The sequence below is a fragment of the Gossypium arboreum genome, chromosome 6 (assembly GCF_025698485.1).
Source record: "Gossypium arboreum isolate Shixiya-1 chromosome 6, ASM2569848v2, whole genome shotgun sequence".
Lineage (NCBI taxonomy): Eukaryota > Viridiplantae > Streptophyta > Magnoliopsida > Malvales > Malvaceae > Gossypium > Gossypium arboreum.
Window position 1 is genome coordinate 101,444,035 of NC_069075.1, and position 23,465 is coordinate 101,467,499.

The 23,465-nt window shown below is 32.6% G+C and overlaps 1 protein-coding gene and 1 long non-coding RNA gene across 3 annotated transcripts; one reads left to right on the forward strand and one right to left on the reverse strand.

The window, feature by feature from the left end:
* The first annotated feature begins 11,772 nt into the window (after positions 1-11,772).
* LOC108484177 (probable sucrose-phosphate synthase 1) lies at positions 11,773-17,645 on the forward strand. The gene is made up of 14 exons (XM_017787871.2): positions 11,773-11,887; positions 12,065-12,254; positions 12,466-12,555; positions 13,327-13,568; positions 13,697-13,760; positions 13,890-14,588; positions 14,737-14,850; positions 15,001-15,132; positions 15,232-15,408; positions 15,584-15,637; positions 15,711-15,773; positions 15,892-16,815; positions 16,911-17,038; positions 17,170-17,645. The coding sequence occupies exons 2-14, from the start codon at positions 12,072-12,074 to the stop codon at positions 17,441-17,443; spliced, it is 3,144 nt and encodes a 1,047-aa protein (XP_017643360.1). The 5' UTR covers positions 11,773-11,887; positions 12,065-12,071; the 3' UTR covers positions 17,444-17,645.
* A 1,329-nt stretch (positions 17,646-18,974) lies between these two features.
* On the reverse strand, positions 18,975-20,511 carry LOC108484009 (uncharacterized). Of its 2 annotated transcripts, none has more exons than XR_001871173.2 (3): positions 19,622-20,503; positions 19,151-19,539; positions 18,975-19,052 (listed from the first exon to the last, which is right to left on the reverse strand). It is a non-coding gene; the product is annotated as an uncharacterized LOC108484009 (long non-coding RNA). The 2 variants fall into 2 exon arrangements; XR_001871174.2 differs by lacking the exon at positions 18,975-19,052 and having other exon boundaries at positions 19,299-19,539; positions 19,622-19,971; positions 20,247-20,511.
* Positions 20,512-23,465: the final 2,954 nt, after the last annotated feature.

The window sequence follows — 23,465 nt, forward strand, 5'->3', positions numbered from 1 at the left end:
GGCAAGGGGCATCCAAGCTCATCTTTCTTTTTTTTTTCATTTTTTATGCTTATTTTATTATAATACTTCCTACATGACTCACTAGCCAAACATGTTGGAAACATGTTTTCCTTGCCCATCATGCCCACCTTGGTCGGCCATTATAGTCAAATTTGGGGAATTTGACATGCAGGACAACATTTTCCTAGTGTGCATCAATAGGCCACTTCAACATTTGCCTATCTCATTTCTAAGTTTTCTCACACAAGTCCTTTCTAGTGAAATTCACCTTTATAACACTAAATCAATCATCATAAAATGTCATACATGAGCACACACATATTATAGGTATCAAAATAAATTTTTAATTATTTTTATGCTTCGGTTTTGTGGTCCCGAAACCATATTCCGACTAGGGTCAATTTTGGGCTGTCACAAAATTTTCAAGAAGTTATTTCGTGAAATCATAGACCATAAAAATATAGTAAAAATAATTTTTTTTACGTTGGATTTGTGGTCCCGAAACTACTGTTCCGACTAGGCCCTAATTCGGGATGTTACAATTCTCCTCCTTTAGGGATTTTCGTCCTCGAAAATCTTACCAGAAGAGTGGCTTGGTTTTCACATAAACTCCAAAGAACTTTTACTCAGGCTATGGTTAACACTTCGCTCTTTAATTTCTCATACTAGAGTCGTGATCTCAATCCGCTTAAAGAGAACTAACATACTAGGAAATCTAACAATCTCGAAGATACATGATTCCATTGATCCTTTAAGCGAGAATTCAACACATACCGAAATGATTTGCAGATTTCATCAAACATTCAACAACAAGCCACAAAACATCTTTCTCTTTCAAAGATAAGAATAATCCTAATAACAATTTATGTATCCAAATACAAAGATCAGAAATGTCGAGTTCCAAACTCGAGCACCAATACATAACTCTTGTGAATTTTCTTGCAAACTCTCTGTATAAGCTCGGGATTTTCTACCCAAGCACTTAAAATCACATTTTCTTTTCTCAAAGACCATACAATAACTAACTCAAGTCATCTACACTATCACAAACTCAAATTTAACTATAACATCAGATACGTTGAGTTATTGCACTACCTTTTTGTTTTATAATGCATCATAAACCATTTAACAACATATCGCTGAAAATTCAGAAGTCTCTGCCCAATGCAGACTGAACCAGTTCTAAGGCTTCGGTTAACAATGTTCTCGTCTATTCAAAGCTTTACTAACATGTTATAAACCTTTCGACTTTCACAATACAAAAATTTTATCATTCAAAGCAACTTTAAATCATATTGAAATCTTCTAGGATATATACACTCTTCATTCAGACTATTTTTCTTTTACCTGAAAAGAAACAAAATCTCATTTTCAGACATTAATATCCTATTTAATCTTTCAAACAATAACCAATACTGATTTAACAACCAAGTCAGTCTCAATCATCAATGATAACATTTCAAGAAATCCTCCATTCTAGTCGATAGAACGATTCAACATGAAACCATTCAAAATTTACTTCTCATTCCAATCAAAGTTCATTTCAACCGCATTAACTCATAATTACAAGAATATCCTAACTAAAAGTATTAGCTTGATTAACTTACTTAAGAATAGAAATCCATATACTGGAATCATCATGTTGCTATAATCAAACCAGAAACATAATCATAATTGACATAGTCATCGTAAGCCAAAGGATGCACTTTAGGAACGGGCTATGATCAATAATTTATGGAATAGATATGGGAATAAATCCCAATAAAGTAGTCCGAGACAAAGAAATCTAAGATAAAGAAACTCCCAAGATTCAGAAATCCAAGTTACAATACCATATCAGTGGATCGTGGACAAAACTCATAAGAAAACATGAAAGATCTTGAAAATTCCTTAGAGACAAGAAATTTGGAAGAATACATCATTCAGACCCATTGGAAATAGATACAACAAGAACAATATACTTCCCATATATGTACATATATCAGACAGAGCAATAATTAGAAAAAATAGAATCATAACGTCATGTGTGTTTTCTCATAAAGTCTCAATAGGCGAAATGGAACAGAATACCCGAGAGAAATGGAACAACACCGATTATAAACCAATCAGGTTATCAATGCCTTCGTCAAACATCAAGATTAGAAAACATACTCGTAAAATAACAATTTATCAGAAGATAGATAGTCATAATAACACTTCCGTGAACAAATAAATCCTTAGGGTACCTCAAGAGAAACAGTCATAATCCACTCACTGTAAGCTGTTACACTCAAATGTCATACATTTCAAATATTATTCCTTCAATTATTTCTGTCATCACTAATCTCGTATTATTTCTTTCACTGAAGAAAATAAGTTCAAAAGAATTCTAGTTATTACATTCTTTCAACATCGTGTCTGAATCAGTCGGTTTACCAAAGTTAATTTCTCCTCTCATTACGATATTTCGTAAATTGAATAATATTTAAATCAATCTGATGTCTTTCTAGTTCTATCTTTACTTATCAATTCATTCACAAACTATGACCATATTTATAATCGTTCCACAGTTGAACTCTTTGGTTTCACACTTGGGAGCTTATCCTAAAAATCTCATAAAATCCTTTATAAACATCACTTTGGTAAGGGGGTGGGGTTGTAAAATCCCTAACTTGTCTCACATACGTATCTACATATGACCCTATTTCATCAGTATAGTCATATAACTCGATTCAATCAATTTAGTACATTTATTAAAGCTATGCGAGTTTGCCAATCATACTTACTCAGACAAGCATACACGAACATTTGTTCTATCAAATAAGGTTGGTGAGTGACTCAAATACATACGTTCACTCGAGCAAATTAGTCATATACATCATAGGGCTATCAATTAAACATAGAAAAACTCATTACAATATATCCCTTTATCTCACTCATGGATATATTTGCAATCCATCAACATTCAATGTCCAATCGGGACAATGATATTTTTGTCCTTAACATGATATTGTAAGCCTTTATTCATACCTTTATGAATTTCTTTTTACCATATTCACTTAATTAAACAAGTCAAATGCACAATATCATATGAACATCAAACAAGCATAGGTACTCATCATAACATGAACTTTCATCTCATATGTCATCACATATATCGTGATCTTTTATTCATAATTTTTTGAATCCAGGCTTATCATGACTATACTTTACCCGAATACCTTAGCATCGCATTTAACATGGTCGGTGTAGCTCGGTTAGAGAGTACCTCTGTCCAAATAAGATGGTTTTCATTCGCGCTAGGAGACATCACACTATTACAGATCGGTGGCATGTACAGCTAGACTCTCATTCGTGCTAGGTTAGTTCAAGAACTGTCTAAAACATAGCTCTAATACCACTAAATGTAACGGCCCCTACCCGTGTCCGACGCCAGGATAGGATACGAGACATTACCAGACTTAAACAGAAACAATCATGCAAACCAGGCCATAAAATTTCATTCAAATTTAAAAATTTCAATTTCTATCTTAAATTCCCTTATTTGGGCCTACAAGGCCTTAAGCGTGTTATGAAAGTAATTAGGGACTAAACCGGGAACTTTGGAAGGTTCAAAAAAATTTATGAAATTTTTCCATGAAGCGGAGCCACACGCCTGTGTATCTTCAACACACCCATGTCCACATGGCCAAGCCACACGCCCTTGTGCTAGGTCGTGCCCTCCAAACGGCTGAGGCACATGGTCGTGTCTCTGCTCGTGTGACTAACACTTAGGCTATTTTCCAAGCCTTTGTGTTACCCTTAATTTCCACAATTTATTACATATATTAAGGACACATATCATGGCATCATTTTAATGATTTAACCTCCTTCATTAATATATATTCTTAACATTAACATGTCATTATTCACGTATTTTGCATGCTCGTGCAATATTAAGTCTAGAGGCAAACATCCATGACCATTAATCTTACTATTGCACCACCTTTACTAATAATCTAGAATTATTCACTTATCACTTGTGTCATTAGACCTTGAGCTATATCATGCATTTTCTCATAGCAATGACCGGTTTGATTGGTCATGAAGCATTCATCATACACACATTTTTTACACCAACATGCATTTTCAACAAGCATATCAACATCACAAACATTAAGGCTTAACATGGATAAATAGGCTTACAAGCCATAATCATTATAAGCCACATCTCATGGCTATATACAACGAATCATTATAAGCCAGTACATTTGGCTACTCATAACATCTATCATAAAACTAAGTCCCTATACATGCCACTCACTTGGAATCGCTAGCATAAATATATTAATATTTTAACAATGATGTCTCGATAGTGTGATGCTACCTCCGACGATCTCCAACCCCGAGCCGACCTGAAAAAACTAAGGAAATGGAAAGGAGGGAGTAAGCTTTACGCTTAGTAAGCTCGCATGAAAAATAATAAGCAATTTGATAACATGCTATTTTTAAGATTCTTTCTATATATTCAAAGTCCAGTCAAGCTGTTTTCCTGAGTCACGGTCACTAAATTATTTTAATTTTCCCTGAAACTAGACTCATATATATTCTTACCATAAAATTTTCAAAACTTTTTGTCTAGCCAATAAGTATAGTTTATTCTTTAAAGTTACCCCTGTTTTGCTATCTAGCAGTTCCAACCTCTCTTCACTATGAATTAATTATCTCATAATATGGGACTCAGATGACACTTTTGTCTATTTCCCTTGAAAATAGACTCATTAAGTACTTATTCATACAAATTATAATCCATAATAATATTTTTAAAATTTTTAGTGATTTTCCAAAGTTAAGATAGGGGAGCCCAAAATCACTCTAACCCTATTTCACAAAAATTCAAATATATCATCTTATGAGATTCTTTCGCTTACATTGTTTCCTTTATCTGAAACTAGACTCAATAAGCTTTAATTTCATATTTTACTCAGCCTCTAACTCAATTTCCACTATTTTTGGTGGATTTTCAAATTTGGACCGCTGATATTGTACTAATCTATCTTAGTGCAACATGATGATAACCATCACAAATTTGTCATAGAAATTATTCTCATAAATATCACTCATTCATTTTCACTCTTATCACAAGTCCATTTCATTTCACATGGCAAACACATGCTCATGGGTTTCGAGTATGTACATGTGCTATCTATTAGCACAACCACTCATCTAAACATGACAATCATATACACCTTAGTAGTATCATCTAAGCATAGATAAGTTTATCATTTCAAGTGTTTCCATTCCATTTCTCATATTAATTCCTGTTGAATTCCTCAGAATCTCGATGGATATCACATTTATCGTCAAGTCATGCAAGCGATCATTCCAAGTACGCACTCCCGCAAACCTCACTCATTACGGCTGGATTACCAGTCCAGGCTAAATCCCTTGTATCATAACTCACAAAGTGTTGTCAGGATTACCAGTCCAGGTTAAATCCCTTACAATGACATACACTCTCATAAGTTCAGATCTGAATTACCAGTCTAGGCTAAATTCAGTCCTTAATCGGATTACCCATCCGGGCTAAATCCTTAATGCACCCATATTCTTCGGGAGGCTCGATCACTTGAGGAACACCCATCAGGGCTAGAACCTTTCTATATTGAGATCAACGGATTACCCGTCCGGGTTAAATCCTTTTCTGCAACACATGCAGGATCTCATGTTATGTAAATAATAATTTATCCATTGGACATCCCTTTTTATTCAACCAAGATTTTCTCTTTTCATCAAGTATATCAATATGCATAGATGATCATGCAATGTACATTCAATTCAACACATTTTCATGTTTATTTGGGCATTAGTCCATACAACCAAAAATAACATATTATCTAATTTTCATACAAACTTGTTCATTTCATTTAAAATGTCAAATTCTATCAAATGTCCATTAACCTCAAATTCAATACAATCATAGCAAGATATATTCCATGTATAACAATAATAACATGAATAATATGCTTATTAAATCACGTGAACTTACCTCGGATACGGAAACGGTAAAATTACCATTTTAGTCCAAAACTTGTATTTTCCCGATTTAAGCCCGAATCTCAATTTCCTTGATCTATCATTTCAAATGTAGCCTGTTTAGGACTCAAATTATTCAAATTGACTCAAAATCATATTTTGAAAAAATTACATTTTTGCCCTTAAACTTTGTTGAAATTACACTTTTGCCCTTAGGCTTGTAAAATGATTTTTATTCAATTTTCCCATTCTACAAGCTTATCCGAACCATTTTCATAACTATAGAAAACTACAGTTCTCATCATAACACCCTTTTATACCATTTTTACAACTTGTACAAAACAATTTTTTCAGACGTTTTCGTCAAAAATCGCTTAGTAAAAGTCATTTTTTTAACACCTAACACTCATTTTCTACCATTAAACATCAAAATACAAGCATGTCACTCATGGGTAAATTTTTTAACATAAACCCTAGCTCAAAATAATGGTAGAAATGAGTAGATCATGTTACCGGGACTTCAAAAATGTAAAGAACATTAAAAATGGGGCTCGAGATCACTTACAAATGAGCTAGGAAACTTGAACCAAACCTTAGACATGGTGTCCATGCTAGTTTCGGCTGGATGGAGAAGATGATAGCTAATTTTGGCTTATTTTCCCTTTTTAATTCTTTTAATTATTAGATTACCAAAATGCCCTTAACTTAAAAATATTTTATTACACCCATTTCATGTCCATTTTTGTCCAAAAATTAACCAATGGTCTAATTACCATTTAATGACCTCAAATTTAAAAACTCATAACAATTGGACACTTCTAATATGTGGAACTCAACTTTTGCACTTTTTACAATTTAGTCCTTTTGACTAAATTGAGGGCCCAAACGTCAAATTTTTTGAATGAAATTTTCAAGAAGTCATTCTGTGAAATCATAGACCATAAAAATATAATAAAAATAAATTTTCTTACGTCGAATTTGTGGTCCCGAAACCACTGTTCCGACTAGGCCCTAATTTGGGATGTTACAATCAAATTGACGTTCATTGCTGATTTTCTTTTCCCCACCTTTTGTCACACATTGAGTTGGAAGCGGCCATATTTTCCCTTGCATTTTTCGCCCCTTTAAGCCTCATTTCCTTTGATTTTCTCTTTTGATTTCGCTGCTCGTTTTTGCGTTTGCTTACCCTTGGTTGAACCTCCTTGGCCCTCGTAGTGGTTGTTCGAATCATTATTTTCCTATCATTCATTATAAAGCCAAAAGAGGTAAAGCGTAAGTGTCGGTTCTAGCAAGATCAAATGTTGTTTCCCTTATTTTATTTTTCTATTTTGATTGATTGTGTTTAATACTTTAATCGATCTTCTTATACTAATTTTGTAAATTATTCTCGTTAAAGGGTCGAATATGAACATTTCGGATCAGCAGTGACAATAAAAGTTGTTTGTATCACCATTGTTAGCCGAAACAAAGTAAGTATGAATCTCGAATATAGATATAAGTGCTCACTGTATTTTTCCTATTGTGGCCAAACCTTATAGAGTTATTTTATTCTTGGGAATGTACAGGTTTAAATGAAATTTAGTCAAATTTAATTCTTAGGAGTTGCGGTGTTAAGTTAGGGTTTCATATTTACGTTAATTAGGTGTGGGTCTTCCTTGAAACTGAATAACTTAAATTTAAATTAATATATTTAAATAATATTGTTTGCTTGGTGACTATGGTTTGGTCGAATGGCCTAAATGTTAATAAGTGGAATGCTGAATCATGTATGCAAATATTTCAAAAGTTGATTGTTAAATGTTCTATTTGGGTGATGAATGTGTGAATTGAATGCAAATATAACATGCCAGATTGTGTTTCCTTGTTTATGTGCATGCATGTTGTCTTGTTGTGACATGTATGAAATTATGTTACATGCCATATTTAATTTTGACCGTATTGAAAGTATGTACACATTCCACTAATTTTGATTATTGAAAGTATGCTAGATGTACACTACTATTATTTATTGAAAAGCATGATAAGCATGCCACTGTACTGAAACTTTACTAATAAGCATGATGTGCTTCACTGATGGTACGCCATAATTGCATTTGCATGGGTGGGTTTTTGAGGCTGATGGAGGAGTTCTATGGAGAACTAGGTGGCATTTAAAGCCCGTATTACTGTTGTCAGTGCACTACACCAGAGATTTGAGGTGATTGCACAATTTATTGTATTTATTCTGGCAGCTTGTCTGCAATTACTTTTACTGGCAGTTTTATCTGCATACTGATATTGGTGGTTTTATCCACAACGAGTTTAAGCCCATACTGTTTTGGAGTTCAGTTGACGAGTTTGGGAAATTCGTGGTAGATAGCGAATGAATGAGTAGGATTATTGTATTGAAACATTTAGCATGCCATACTCATATGTTGTAATGCCATGACAGATTGGTTGAACTATGTAATAAATGAATGTTTGTTTGTTGATTGATTACTATATTGTATGGACTCACACTGAGCTTTTTAAGTTCACCCCCTAATTTACTCCTTACAGATAATTCTTAGGACTAGGCTTGGATTGGACATTCAGAGGTCTCTTAAAGGAATTTTTGGCACTCAAATTTTTATTAAAATTTCTTTAATTATTTTGGTATTATTTTTATTTGGGATTGTAATTTTTATTTAAGTAAGAAATGTGGTATTGAACATTTTTGAACTAGGATTTTTTCATGCATGAACTTTGACTGAAATTGAAAAATTTTGGAAATTGGTTTAAATATGACTTAAAATATGAAATTTTCTATGAAAATCAAACATGATAATTTTCCGCTGTACAATGATAATGCTAAGATTTTAACAAGGGATTTTCCATTGTAATCAACTAAGTTTTTTTTTTAAATGACACAATCAATAAATAAATTGAACTTAACAATGGATGACCTAATTAACTGATGTTTTTAGCAAAGCCTCATACAACCATGCTTAAGTTTTGAAATTTAACAAAAAGGTGATTTTAAAATTGGACCTTTTTACTTAGTCATTTCAGTGGCTAATGTAATGTTTGGAATTTGGCCATAACGTTTAGGTCGGGTTTGGGATGTTACAAATTTCATAATTTATTCAGTTTAGTCATTTTGAACAAAACTAACAATTATATATTACAATTTAGTCTTTTTCCATATCTAAGCTTAAAATCTATCAATTTAACACCAATTTCTTCAAGAAATCAGCAATTTTAATTTTAAAAAATTTTAATAGTTTTACAAATTGATATATGAGCTAGCCAAATCAAGTTCTCATGACCTAAAAAACATAAAATTTACAAGAAAATGACTTAATTGTACTAATCAAATCATGACCAAAAGCTTGAAACCCTTGGGAATTTTTCTTCTTTTCTTTCAATCGTGAATTCGGATGTGGAAGATGAAGATGAAGACTATTCTATTTCCTTCCACTTAAGTTTTGTTTTTATACTTTGATTAAAACATGTTTAACTTTAATTAATTTAACTAATTATGTTTTAATTAGTTTAAACAACCATTAGCCACTATCACATATTTTAATAATTTAGTCCTTACACCTAAATTAAATAATTAATAGACAAAATTGATGGACCAAACTTTAATAAAATCTTATATCAACTCTGTAAATATTTTAACTTAATATTTACGAACTCAAGTACAAAATGAGATTTCAAAATTGTCTTTTCTAACATAATTTAATAATGTTTTATCCTTTTAAAATTTCACAATTTTTATTTACTAAAAATAGAGGATAAAAGTTGTATTTTTATTTTTATTTAACTTTTTATATAAGTTAACAACAACATTACAATGAGAAAGGAAGAAAAATTTATAAACACATAAATTGAATCTTAAATCTCATGCCAATCAACTTGAAACACACAAATTAGCCATAAAAGAACTTGTTTATGACTTTTAACAGTAACCATGTGTAAACTTGGGCTAATTATGGTAATTTATCCGTCGCATTATTTTTGCTGCTTTTTGGCTTTTCAAGAAATATGAGAAGTTTTCGGATCTTGTTCCCACTTTTATGATCCATTTTCAGAAATAAAAATAAAACTTTTTCCTAATTTTTTTAAGCAATAAATTGAGTGCAACATTGGCTTACCAATTTATCACAACAATTATTTTATTCAAAACCTTTATAACCAGTTTTGATAATAATTTTTTTATTGTTGATTAAATATTAACTCAATTAGTATAAATATAATTATTAACGTAGAATGATTTAAATTGAGTATCTTGAAATACTTATTCTTCTATTTATGAGTTGGAGAGAGATTAAAAGTAATCTTAAGCATTATAAACTTAAAATAAAATTATTAAAAGAAATCCTTCTCTATTTTAATTTTTACCATGCATTATTCTTTTTCTATTTAAGATGTTCTCTAAATTATTATTTTATTTATTATATAGATTATCCGATATGTATATGTTGTAAAATAATAATTATACTCATGAGTTTTGTGTTAATTCCATGAGATGTCTTCAAATTATGGACTTATTTTAAATTAGCTTCCAAATTTTAAAAAATTCAATTCAATTAAATTCATAAAGGATAAATCTCAAAATTATATATAAACTTTGATTTAATGCGCAATTGTATACATCAACTTTAATTTAGTACAATTATAAATACTGAAACTCTATTTGTGATTCAAATATATACTTGAAACTTTAATTTTAATTTAATTATGCACATTTAAAGAAATAAATACATTAATTTATTTTTATATAGGTTAAATATAATTATTTATTTATGCAATATATAAAAATAAAATGACGTTATATAAATAATTATGTCAATAATTTACAAGAATGAAATAAAGTCAAAATTTTATGTATAAAATAACATAAAATCAAATTTCATGTATACAATTACACATTAAACCATAGTTTATGTATAATTTTAGGAGTTATCCCATTCATAAAATGTAAGTATATTATCATTGAATTTTTTGTTAATTTAATCGTAAATTTGAGCGTTTAATGATGGCTTAAATTTTGATGTAGATACCAATTTAACTTAAACATATGAAGCAATTAGAAACAATATGGTATGAAAATCCTTAAAATTTCAAACCCTAAAAGGTAAAATTGACCTGATTGCTCCATATGTTTAAATTGGTATTCACGTGTTAAAATTTCGCTCCGCATTATGTCCATTTTGGACTTAATGTCAAACCTACAATATTTAATATATTAGGATTCAGTTGTAGAATTTTAAATCTTAGGATAAATTTAGAGTTTAGTCTATAAATTGGGTCATCTTTTGAATTAACCCTTATTCATTTTCAATATTTTACATAATAATTAAATATCGAAATAATATTTAACTATGTTACTTTACTCTGACACACAATTACGTCCGTAGTCAGGAGGTAAAAGAAAAAAGGTCTAAACAGTTTTTCTTTAAAATAATGGTCAAAATTAATTTAGATACTTTTATTATGTGTAAATTTAGATACTTCTAAAGTGTCTTGTATTAGAAAAAAATATTTAAATTTTAATTTATAGAATTGTGATGTTTAAAGTTAATTTATTAATATAAATTGATTTTTAAAGAGAGTAGAAAAATTATTTTCAATTGGTGTAAGTAATATGAATAGAAAATATTATAAAACAATAATTTTAATAATTTAATAATTTAAATAAGAATTTTGAATAATTAAATAATAATTTTATAATTTTTACTTAAAATATAAAGTTATTAATAATTTAGTTATTATATCTTATTTCTTCATCACGTAACACGTGTTGGTCCCTCTAACCAAGAAAACTATCACACGCGTCAACCTCATCCCTGTATTTAAATTCAAAAGCTCCGCTTGGGACCCAAAGAAAACAAAACCCACAAGAAATTTAACATAACTGTCTCATCAGGTTTTAATAGATTTCCGCTCTTTCATCATCCGTTTTCTAGCACCTAATGATACTGTTATCATTAATTTAATTTTTTTTTTAAATATTTGCTACACCGCCATAGACTCTGTAAATTCAGTTCCTTCGGTTTCTTTTATTTTTTTAATTCTTTTGTATTTGTTTGGTGGATTTTTTCAGTCAAAGAATGGCGGGAAACGATTGGATAAACAGTTACCTGGAAGCGATCTTGGACGTTGGTCCAGGGATCGATGAAGCGAAATCGTCATTGTTGCTGAGGGAGAGAGGTCATTTCAGTCCAACTCGTTACTTCGTGGAAGAGGTTATCACTGGTTTCGACGAGACCGATCTCCACCGTTCTTGGGTTCGAGTACGGTTTCGTTTTCACCTTCTTTTTGGCTGTTCTCACTCTTTCTCTCTCTCTCTCTCTCTCTCTCTCTCTCTCTCTCTCTCTCTCTTCTAAACATAGTAATACTCGAAATTCTTCCGGTCTCTCTGTTTTTTGTGTTCAATTTGAATAATGGACTGTTTTGAGTGTTTAATTTAAGTATACTTTTTTAAAATATATTTTTCGGTTTTAGGCTGCTGCTACGAGGGGTCCTAAGGAGAGGAACACGAGACTGGAGAATATGTGCTGGAGGATTTGGAATTTGGCTCGAAAGAAGAAGCAGGTTTTTTTTCCTTTTCTTTTTAATGCTATTTCGGTTTGAATTTCGCATCTAATATAATTTTGCTTTTGATATTTATATAAATAAATATAGAAACTTCTCCTTTGATTGTGATGGACAATGTTTTATTAAACCGGATCGGTTGTTGAGGCCACCAGTTTGCCGGTGGATCGGTCCGATTAAAAAATGAAAAAAAATTTAAATATTGGTTGTACGGATTCACGATTTAATCAGTTCAAAGCTACGTACCAGGTTAAACCAATCCGACCGGTCGGCTGGTTCAAACAACATTGGTGTTGGATTTGGTGTTGAGCGGTTAGTAGAATAGAAGTGAATTTATTTTCTTTTATTTCTTATTTGTGTTGTTTTTGGGACATCACAGTGTTGTTTTTGGGTCAACTCTGATGACCTTCACAACAAGTCAACAACGGTAGTAAAGTTGCTTGTCCATGAGGATAATGCGATTTTTTTTGTTTGTTTTTCATTTGACTGGTGATTTTTAAGTTGAATACCAAATTGCTTGCTATTCAGCATGTCTAGCCATTTCTCTTTGGAATTAAGCTATAAATTTAAATTTTAGCATTTTATGAACTACTCTGTTTGAATAACTCATGTCAACATGTTATTTTAGACCAGGGACAATTTGTATTGATTCTAAATTTTAGCTGTTTATCCTTGATGGTTTGATTGGTAATGAACATTGTATACAGCACCACTATTTTGTTTTACCTGTGTTATGTTTTTTCGCTCTCCTCTTATTTGGCTGCTTTTCAGCTTGAGGGGGAGGAAGTTCAACGCAATGCTAAGCGTCACCTTGAACGTGAAAGAGGCCGCAGGGAGGCAACTGCTGACATGTCTGAAGACCTTTCAGAAGGAGAGAAAGGAGATTTTCCTGGTGATGGTTCAGCTCATGGCGATAGCATTCAAGGAAGAATGCGTAGAATTGTTTCGGTTGATTTGATGGAGAACTTGGCCAATCAGATCAAAGAAAAGAAGTTCTATATTGTTTTGATAAGGCATGACCTGCACTTCTAATATGCTGACTTGTTACAGCCGTTGTTTAGTGATTCATATTTTCAAGGTGCGCTTTGTTCAGACATTTATGATGTAATGTAGTTCTTTCTAACCAGCTGTCTTCCTGCAGTCTTCATGGTTTGATAAGGGGTGAAAACATGGAGCTTGGTCGTGATTCTGATACAGGTGGCCAGGTATTCTTTTCCCACATTTTTTAATCCTGTCAATGTGGTCTGTATCTTGAGTGTGTTCTATATGCTTCAAAGATGATCAATTACCCTATTGCACATTGGGAAAATTTGAATTTGTTGTGCTGTACACAGGTCAAGTATGTAGTAGAACTTGCTAGGGCCTTGGGCACAATGCCAGGAGTTTATCGGGTTGATTTGCTGACAAGACAAGTGTCAGCTCCAGATGTTGATTGGAGTTATGCTGAACCAACAGAGATGCTTACGCCAAGAACTACAGAGAGCTCAATGCAGGAGCTTGGTGAGAGCAGTGGTGCTTATATTATTCGTATCCCCTTCGGTCCAAAAGATAAATATATACCCAAAGAACAACTTTGGCCTCATATTCCTGAGTTTGTTGATTGTGCACTTAGTCACATCCGACAGATGTCCAAAGTCCTAGGTGAGCAAATTGGCGGTGGGCAACCAGTCTGGCCAGTTGCTATTCATGGACATTATGCAGATGCAGGTGATTCTGCAACTCTTCTTTCTGGGGCTCTAAATGTGCCAATGCTTTTCACTGGCCACTCACTTGGTAGAGATAAGCTAGAACAGATATTGAAACAGGGTCGACAATCGAGGGACGAAATAAATACGACTTACAAAATCATGCGGCGGATTGAGGCTGAGGAGTTATCTCTTGATAGCTCTGAAATTGTTATAACCAGCACTAGACAGGAGATAGAAGAGCAGTGGCGCCTTTATGATGGCTTTGATCAAGTACTGGAGCGCAAACTTAGAGCAAGGATCAAAAGGGGTGTCAACTGCCATGGGAGGTTTATGCCCCGTATGGTTGTAAGTAACAAGATATCAATTTTTTGTTTGTTATTCTTGCCTACAATACTTCTTTGCACAGTATGTCTGTTGCTGTTAAAGTGTTAATTTTCATTGTTCTTTCTCTTATTAGCTTTGTTTGTGCTTATGTTGCTACAATAATATCTAGGTAATTCCTCCTGGAATGGAGTTTCATCATATTGTTCCACATGAAGGAGACATGGATGGGGATACAGAAAGGAATGAAGAAGATCCTACTCCTGACCCACCAATTTGGTCCGAGGTTATAACTATACTTTTTTGTTTAAACTTTTCTTTAATAATTGCCTGATTCTGCACTTTACTGACCTTTCTTTTGATTGTTAAAACTCTGATAACATTTTATAGCAGATTGTTATTGGAGCAGTGATCTGATAATAGATATTGTATGCAGGTAATGCGTTTCTTTACAAACCCACGCAAACCGATGATTCTTGCCCTTGCTCGGCCGGACCCTAAAAAGAATATTACAACTTTAGTCAAAGCATTTGGAGAGTGCCGACCTTTAAGGGAGCTTGCTAATCTTGTATGTCCATGAATTTGAGCTGAACTTGATGACACTGTCAATCTAGTTTTCTTATATGTTAGTTTTATCCCAATGATCTCACGTCTCTGGCTGTTGCAGACATTAATAATGGGAAACCGTGATAATATTGATGAAATGTCTGCCACAAATGCAACTGTGCTTCTCTCGATTCTTAAACTGATTGACAAGTATGATTTGTATGGCCAAGTAGCATATCCCAAGCACCACAAGCAGTATGAAGTTCCTGATATTTACGGGCTAGCAGCAAAAACGAAGGTACAGCTGATGAATTAAATTTTTTATTTAAGAAATTATAATCTTCTTTCTTTTCAGTGGGAGAGTGGATCTTTTATTTGGATGTAAAAAAATTTTGACTTCTGGATGATGGAATGGTTGTCATATTATTCTACTTGTAATATATTATCAACTCTTTTTTCTTTTTCTTTTACAGGGTGTTTTTATTAATCCGGCATTTATCGAGCCATTTGGGCTTACTTTGATCGAGGTACTTAAGTTGTCTGCTATACCTATACTTTTTCTACGTCAGATTTTGACATTATAAGCTATTCTGTAAACAGGCAGCAGCATATGGTTTGCCTATTGTTGCCACAAAAAACGGGGGTCCAGTTGACATTCACAAGGTTAGTTCATCATCACTATCAATTAACTTGAAGGCTGTTCTCGTGCCTATATATAAATATGGAGCAAGTTTGATGTTCTAAACAATACTCGTTGGTACTGACGATGAATTTATTGCAGGTTCTTGACAACGGTGTACTAGTTGATCCCCACGATCAGCAGTCTATTGCTGATGCTCTTCTAAAACTTGTTTCAGACAAGCAATTGTGGGCGAGGTGCAGACAGAATGGACTGAAAAATATTCATCAGTTTTCTTGGCCAGAGCACTGCAAAACATATTTGTCTCGGATAGCCATGTGCAAGCCAAGGCAACCACAGTGGCAGAGAAGTAATGTTGGCTTTGAAAATCCAGAACAGAATTCACCTGGTGATTCTTTGAGAGACATACAAGATTTATCTTTAAACTTAAAGCTATCACTGGATGGTGAAAAGAGTGAAGGAACTGGAACTTTCGATAATTCTCTGGATTCTATTGATCGAAAAAGCAACTTGGAGAATGCTTTTCTAAAGTTATCCAACGGCATTATAGGAGGTACAGAAAAGGCAAGTTTAATGGAGAAAGCAGAACAAAATGTTAGTGGTAGTAGGTTTCCAGTTTTGAGGTCGAAGAAGTACATTTTTGTGATAGCTGTGGATTGTGATTCAGTCTCGGATATTCCTAAAATAATTAAGACAATCATGGACGTAGCAGGAAAAGAGAATTCTATTGGGCTTATATTATCGACATCCTTGTCAATATGTGAGGTACACTCCCTTCTTATCTCGGGAAGCATTAGTCCATTGGATTTCGATGCTTTAATCTGTAACAGCGGTGGTGATTTGTACTATCCTTCAACAAGTTCGGAAGATGGTACTGGGCTTCCCTTCTCTGTAGACTTGGATTATCAATCGCACATTGAATACCGTTGGGGTGGAGAAGGTTTAAGGAAAACATTGGTTCGATGGGCTACTTCTGTTAATGAGAAAAAAGGACAAATCGTCTCGGAAGATGAATCGCGATCTACTGTCCATTGCTATACATTCGATGTGAAGGAACCTGAATCGGTAACCTATAAAACCTTATCCTCTCTAATTTTCAGTTCTTTTGTACTTTCAATTAACCTCAGAATTCTCCTCTAATGCTTGTTCCATCCTAACAGATTCCCCCAGTTAAGGAGCTTCGAAAGTTGATGAGAATCCAAGCTCTTAGATGCAATGTTATCTACTGTCAAAATGGCACCACATTGAATGTTATTCCTGTTTTGGCATCTCGGGCTCAAGCTTTAAGGTATTCTGGCAGAAGTTGTGCTTTTTCATTTCTGTCGTCATATTTCATCGATCATGTTTAAGACAACTCATTAGGTATTGAATTGATTCAAGCACTTAAATATATATAAAATACGACTTGGTCTGCTCTAGGTACCTATATATTCGTTGGGGCATGGAGTTATCAGGCATTGTTGTGTTTGCCGGAGAATGTGGAGACACGGATTATGAAGGCTTGCTTAGAGGTGTCCATAAAACAGTCATATTGAAGGGAATTGGCAACACTGCTCTCAAGCTTCACTCCAACAGAACGTACCCTCTAGATCATGTCCTGCCATTTGACAGTCCCAACATCCATCATGCTGAAGGATGCAGCAATGAGGAAATACGGTCATCACTTCGAAAACTTCAGGTTAGCAAGGAATAGTAGTTCTGGTTTGACGTGTCATAAATAGTACGTCCGGTCTCTCTGATTTCTAAGGTATGGATCCTTCTGTCCATAAAAACCACACTTGAATATTGATACATAGCCTATATACTTCACTTCCTAGTCTTCCTTACTATACCAAAGAAAATTAATTCCATTTTTATTTCAAGGTTCAAATATTGACTCATATTTATTATCTAAATCTGCCTGCTTTAATGGATTGAGGACTTGGATATCCTAATTCTAGTTACATTAATTTATTATTATTATTTTTTTGGGGTTTACTAAATGCAGATTTTTAGTGGATATAAAGATCCAACTAACCATCTAATTAATTCGTATTTAGATATTGGTTATTGGATTTAATGCTTAGGGTGAGTGTTACAGAATTGAGTTTGAATTGACTAAAAGAATTGGAGTTAGTTTTATTTTATTATCTTAATTTGATTTGAAATTTTTAAATAAAGTCTAGTAAAATTAATTTTGAGTTGAATTAAATAAAATTAAATATGTTAAATTAGAATGTAACTAATTTTATGTTAAAACACATAAATTTAAAATTTTATATATTTGAAAAATTTTTGAAAGCAAAATAAAAAGATATTTTAGCATATTAAGTGGTAATTTACTTGTTAGGTTTTTAAAATTATTATTTTAAAATTTATTTAAATTTATTTATATATTCTTAGGATATTTTAGAATTTTAAATTGTAAATATATTGAATTTTTGAAAATTATTTTAATTGTTGTTAAGAATGGTTAATTTGCTTTTTAAATTAATAGTAATTAAAAAGGTATTTATATTAATTTGTTATTTGAATTATTGTTTTTATTAGAATTGTAAAATTTAATTCAATTTAAACTTTAAAAATCGATTTATTTAATTAACTTAAAGTTCAATTTTTTTTTCTTTTGCTTTCGAGTTATCTAATTATGATATGCGAACTCGTAAGCTCGCTCTTATATTTTTGGGTTGCATTGGTATGACATGTGAGCACAAATTAATATTGTTTTATTTGAGTGATCATCGACTTTTTAAATCTAATGGAACCAGACTTTCATAGTTGTTTGGATTCGCATTTATCTGAAATGTATTTCCAAATAAATTTTTAAAGAGCAGATGGGCATCAAAGGAGAACAATATCAATGAATCGATATTGTTTTCTTTGAGAGTTCACAATAATAAAAAATTGTCTTTTAAAGTTGAATGTATCAAAAAGCTTTGATAAAATCTAAAAAAACTGATGAACAATGCTCCCTTCGAATGTCTATCTATTTTTTAAGGAGAGAATAGAAATGAAATTAGAATTCATTTTCTGCTAAGGGGCTCTAGGATTGAAATTTATCGGAGCACGACTCTATCAAAGTCTCAATGAGCTCTAACATTAACAATATCAAAGTGTTGATGTAGACGATTATTTATAATAAAAAAATATTTATTGTTCATGATATGTAAAATGTTTTTTGGTATATATAAAATGTAATAATTTGATGACTAGAAAACTGAAAAATCTATATTTGAGGGGTGAAATTTATTTGTAATTGTTTTCGACGCCTAAAATTTTTTTGCCAACATTTTATTAACCAATAACTTTACAATTTAAGAGGCCTGAAAATCAATAGTTCAGACAATATGCGGTTAGAGTTAGTATCGGATCTTATTGATAATGTGAATAGAAAATGGAGGGCAGAGTTGATTAATAATACCTTTCATCTGGAGCTGATTAGTAATATCTTTCATCTAGAAGTTGCTCGCATAATTTCACAGATCCCATTATCCAAATCAGATCACGAAGACTTTCAAGTCCGGAGGGGCGAACTGATTGGTGAATACTTAGTTCGTAGTGCCTATAAATTATTACAAAATGCTAATCTTGATTCTAGTAATTATTTATTACAGATCGAAATTAAGAAATTTTTTGGAAAGTTATGGAACCTGCAGCTACCATCTAAGATTACAATCATAATCTGGTGCATCTCTTGGAATCACATTCCTACTTTGGGTAATCTTAGATATAGAAGAATAGTGACAAATACCAGTTGCCCTCGTTGTGGTTACGGGGAAGAAGATTGTCATCACATCTTCAGGCAATGTCCTATAAGCACCAAAGTTTGATAGTTATTAAATCTATCTTGGATCACAAATATCATGCACCAAAATATTTAGGAATGGCTTACCGTGGTTTTCAAACAAGGAACAAACGAACAATGCGGATATTTTTGTTATGCCTTACAGTTACTTTGGTACTCAAGGAATCAGCTTTTGCATAAAAGGGTACATTCCACAGGCAAAGACCTCGCACAAAAAATTCAGAACCACATGGTAGAATACGAAGGGATTAGAGCACAGAAGATTTTATCAAACATGGTGCAGAATCAAAGACCTGTGGAGGACTTACCGATTATGAAGATCTAGTTTGATGCTGCGTTCGATAACAGATATTTCAAATTGGCGTCAGGGCTGGTGGTCTGGGGTATGATGAATGAGTATTTGGCCTTGAAATCGATTCTTCATAATAATATTGCATCTCCGTTCGCAGTAGAAGCATATGCAGGGTTAGAAGCAGTTAAGTTAATTGAAATGGGTTTTCAGGAAATACAAATATTGGGTGATTCACTAACAGTAATCAAGAAATGTTAGTCAACAGCAAACGATTACTCAATTATTGGAGCGATTATCAGAGACATCCAGAGTAAGAAATCATGTTTCCAGAAGATCGAGTTCAAGCATATCCAGAAAATGAAGAATACGAGAACCCATTATATCGCGAAGGAGGCATTGAAGAGAAGCGAGAGGGCATACCTGGAGAATGAAGAGACGGTTCGTCACAATGTTGGTGCAACAGAGAAATGGGCAAGGAATCCGGACTAAGAAGACAGAGAGAGGATGTGGTTCTTAAGCAGATAGCAAAGAAAGATATTCTTGGGCAGTGCTATCGACAGACGGATGGAACAGATGGGACAAATGAAATGAAACGACGAGAAGGATTAATGGTTTCCAGCTGTTGGAAGATTGACTAAGGGTAGATTAGGTTTCCTTTTTTCTAGGCATATTAATTTTCTGACGATTCATTATTTTTTCTGTTTCTTTTATTATTATTTTTTTATGTTTTGATAGTCTCCATTTCAGACTATGGAAGCCCGGTTTGATATTTTGGGCTTGTCTTAGCAAGCCTGAAATCTTTGTTTTTTAGTTTATAAACACCCAGTCAATCCTTGATAAAAAAAAAAAAATAGGTCCCAAAATATTTTTTTGGCTATTTTAAACCAATGTTTAAAAGAAAGGGATCAATTGCCAAGGCAGTCGGAGATATTGTTATTTTATAATATATACTTATAAGTGTTTAAATAAATTTTAAATATAGAATACTTATCAACTATATTAAAGAAATTTCAAATTTGACACTTATGTTATAAGTCTTATTTGAAATTTTAACTTTATTTGGTTTTGTTCTAGAAATTCTAGATGAAATTTATCAAAATGAATTAGTATAAATAGAAATTTATCTCATATTTCTTACCAATAAGATCATATAAATACTATTTGTTCCAAGGAATGATTAATTAGTATAAATCATTGATCATTTTGTTTTGAGAATGAACATATAGCAACATTTTGGACTATCTATCTTCTTTTATTTATTTGTCAATAAAGAGAATAGGTTCCATTCACTTTTACAAATGAATAAACAATATAATTTGTTAATAAGATCGATAAAGTCATCCTTGTTTGCAAATTTACTTCGATATCATTGTGACAAATGCATCTCTACATTGTTTTCTTTCTCACTTTAAAGGGTTATTTGAAGAATTTTAGTTGTTCTCTTATTTAAATTTATCATTCCACTTTATAGGAGAGAAAATAATTATTATAATCACTATAGTTATAGTGATTATTAGATCCATACTAACCTATCAAATACCATGGCCATAACCATAGATATAACTTTGTCCTTTTAAGATTGATTATGTAATGCTACATTTACTTTAGGGAATGAAGTAGATCTAATGAGAAAATTTTCATTATCATAAATTTTTTTTCAAAATTGATCTTTGAAGAAATTTTTATAGGCTTTCTTAATGAGACTCTAGCCAAAAATTCATGATTATTATCATTCTGTTCTTAAGCATGTATAGGTTTGAACTTCAAACTAATCATTGCTTATAATACACATTACAATGGATAAGAAGTGTAACACCCCATACCCGACCCAATTGCTAAGTTTGAGCTATGGGATGCTATAACCATTATTGGAATAACATCATTTAATCACAATATATTTCTTCATCATTATACCAAATTAAATTCACAAACATGATTATTATATTATTATATTATAACATATCCCAAATCGGGGTTGATACGAGCTTATGAAAGCTTATTTGATGACTTGAGATCATTGGAGGACTAATAGGTAACATTCTCAAAAGATTTGAAGTTAATATCACGACATCAATGGATTAATGTCACGACCTTTAAGGTAATATACAAGCTTCCCTACTCGAGGACCAAATTCGTAACATCCCAAAATAGGGCTTAGGAGTTTAAGGCCTGGCAAGCTAGTGTTCGCCAGTAGGTCTGGCAAGTTAGTGTTTGTCAGAAGGCTCGGTGAACTGGGGTCGCCAGTGGATTTAGCGAACTATGATTGCTAAGAGGCTTGGCAAAGCAGAGATCGCAGTGGGCTTGGCGAGCTTTAATTACTATTTTGGGTCAAAAGTTAAAGGAATGAGTAGTCAAAGGGTAATTATACCAAAATTAGGAAGTCAACTTACTTTTCTCTTCATAATACCATCCATGCACGTAACTCTTTCCTACGTCTACTATGACTAGGATATCTTAAGAAGACCAAAACACTTGGCGCCTATAAATTGAGCCCTTTCAATGGAAAATTCATATCCTTTTGAATGGCAAAATTCTCTCAAATTCCTTCATTGATTATCTTATTTTTAAGCTTCTATGAAATCCAAAACAACTTAGCTCTTAGGATTTAAGGTAAAACTCTGTTTCTTTATTATGTTGATGTTTAGAAGAAATTTTGAAAGGTTAGCAACAAAGGAAACTAAGTTCACCAGAAGATTAGCATGTGCGAACCTAGGTTCGCTTGTGTTTATGTTTGAGTTTTCATGTGCTTTGATTGTTAGTGACTTGTGTATGTTTGTGAAATTGCGAACCTAATAGAACCGTCTACAAGCAAAGATAAGGGAAAAACGAAACTTGTTTAAAACTTATAACAAATTGTTAAGTGTTTAGGGGTCACCACATGTATGTACGAACCATAGTGTTAATCAGGAGCATAGGGTTTTAACCTAAGTTTCGAGAGGAAGCCTTTTTTAAAACTCTATTTTATGACTGTGTTTAAATATGTGTTTTAATGAACAGTGATATGCGAGCTCTATATTGCGAGCCGATTATGAACAATGATATGCGAGCTTCTTATGATTTGCGAGCTCTATGTTCACGTAAATGTTTTGACATGATAATCTTCTGAAATTGTTGAATATAATGGCATGCCATAGGATTTTGAGTACTCACCTTTATGTTTTGTGTTTTGGGTAGAAGGCCCTGAGACAGGTTGGAGACATAAGGGAATGTTGAGTTAAAATCCATTCAATAGGACATGTTAGTATGCTTGGAGAGTGCTTAGCTATATGCTATACTTATGGGACATGTTAAGACTCATTGAGTCATTCTAGGGCGTTATAAGATTATCTGTTTATCCAATAGGAGAGGAACATGTGAATAAGATTATGTTTCTTAAAATATTATGTTTTATAGTTTTTAAGCTAATTGGCAGTAAGTAACTATGAACCAAACTTCACGTAAGTATAGTGAACCTAATTCCCAGTTCATTGACTTCGCCAAAGCTTTTGTTTAACTTATATTTGTGCATGCTATATGGTTATTCTTTCTTGCATGTTCACTGTGTTCGCAAGAGCTCACACACTCTTTTCTAACACTATGGATAGGTATATAGAACGGGGTGTAGTGGTGAGGCGAGTGATCCAGCTGAAGCATAAACAT

Excerpts from the sequence above, each read along its gene's own strand:
- LOC108484177 (XM_017787871.2), top strand. The coding sequence starts at position 12,072 with ATGGCGGGAAACGATTGGATAAACAGTTACCTGGAAGCGATCTTGGAC. Across the intron at positions 15,133-15,231 it reads TAAGGGAGCTTGCTAATCTT|ACATTAATAATGGGAAACCG; the intron begins GTATGTCCATGA and ends TGGCTGTTGCAG. Across the intron at positions 15,774-15,891 it reads GTCCAGTTGACATTCACAAG|GTTCTTGACAACGGTGTACT; the intron begins GTTAGTTCATCA and ends AATTTATTGCAG.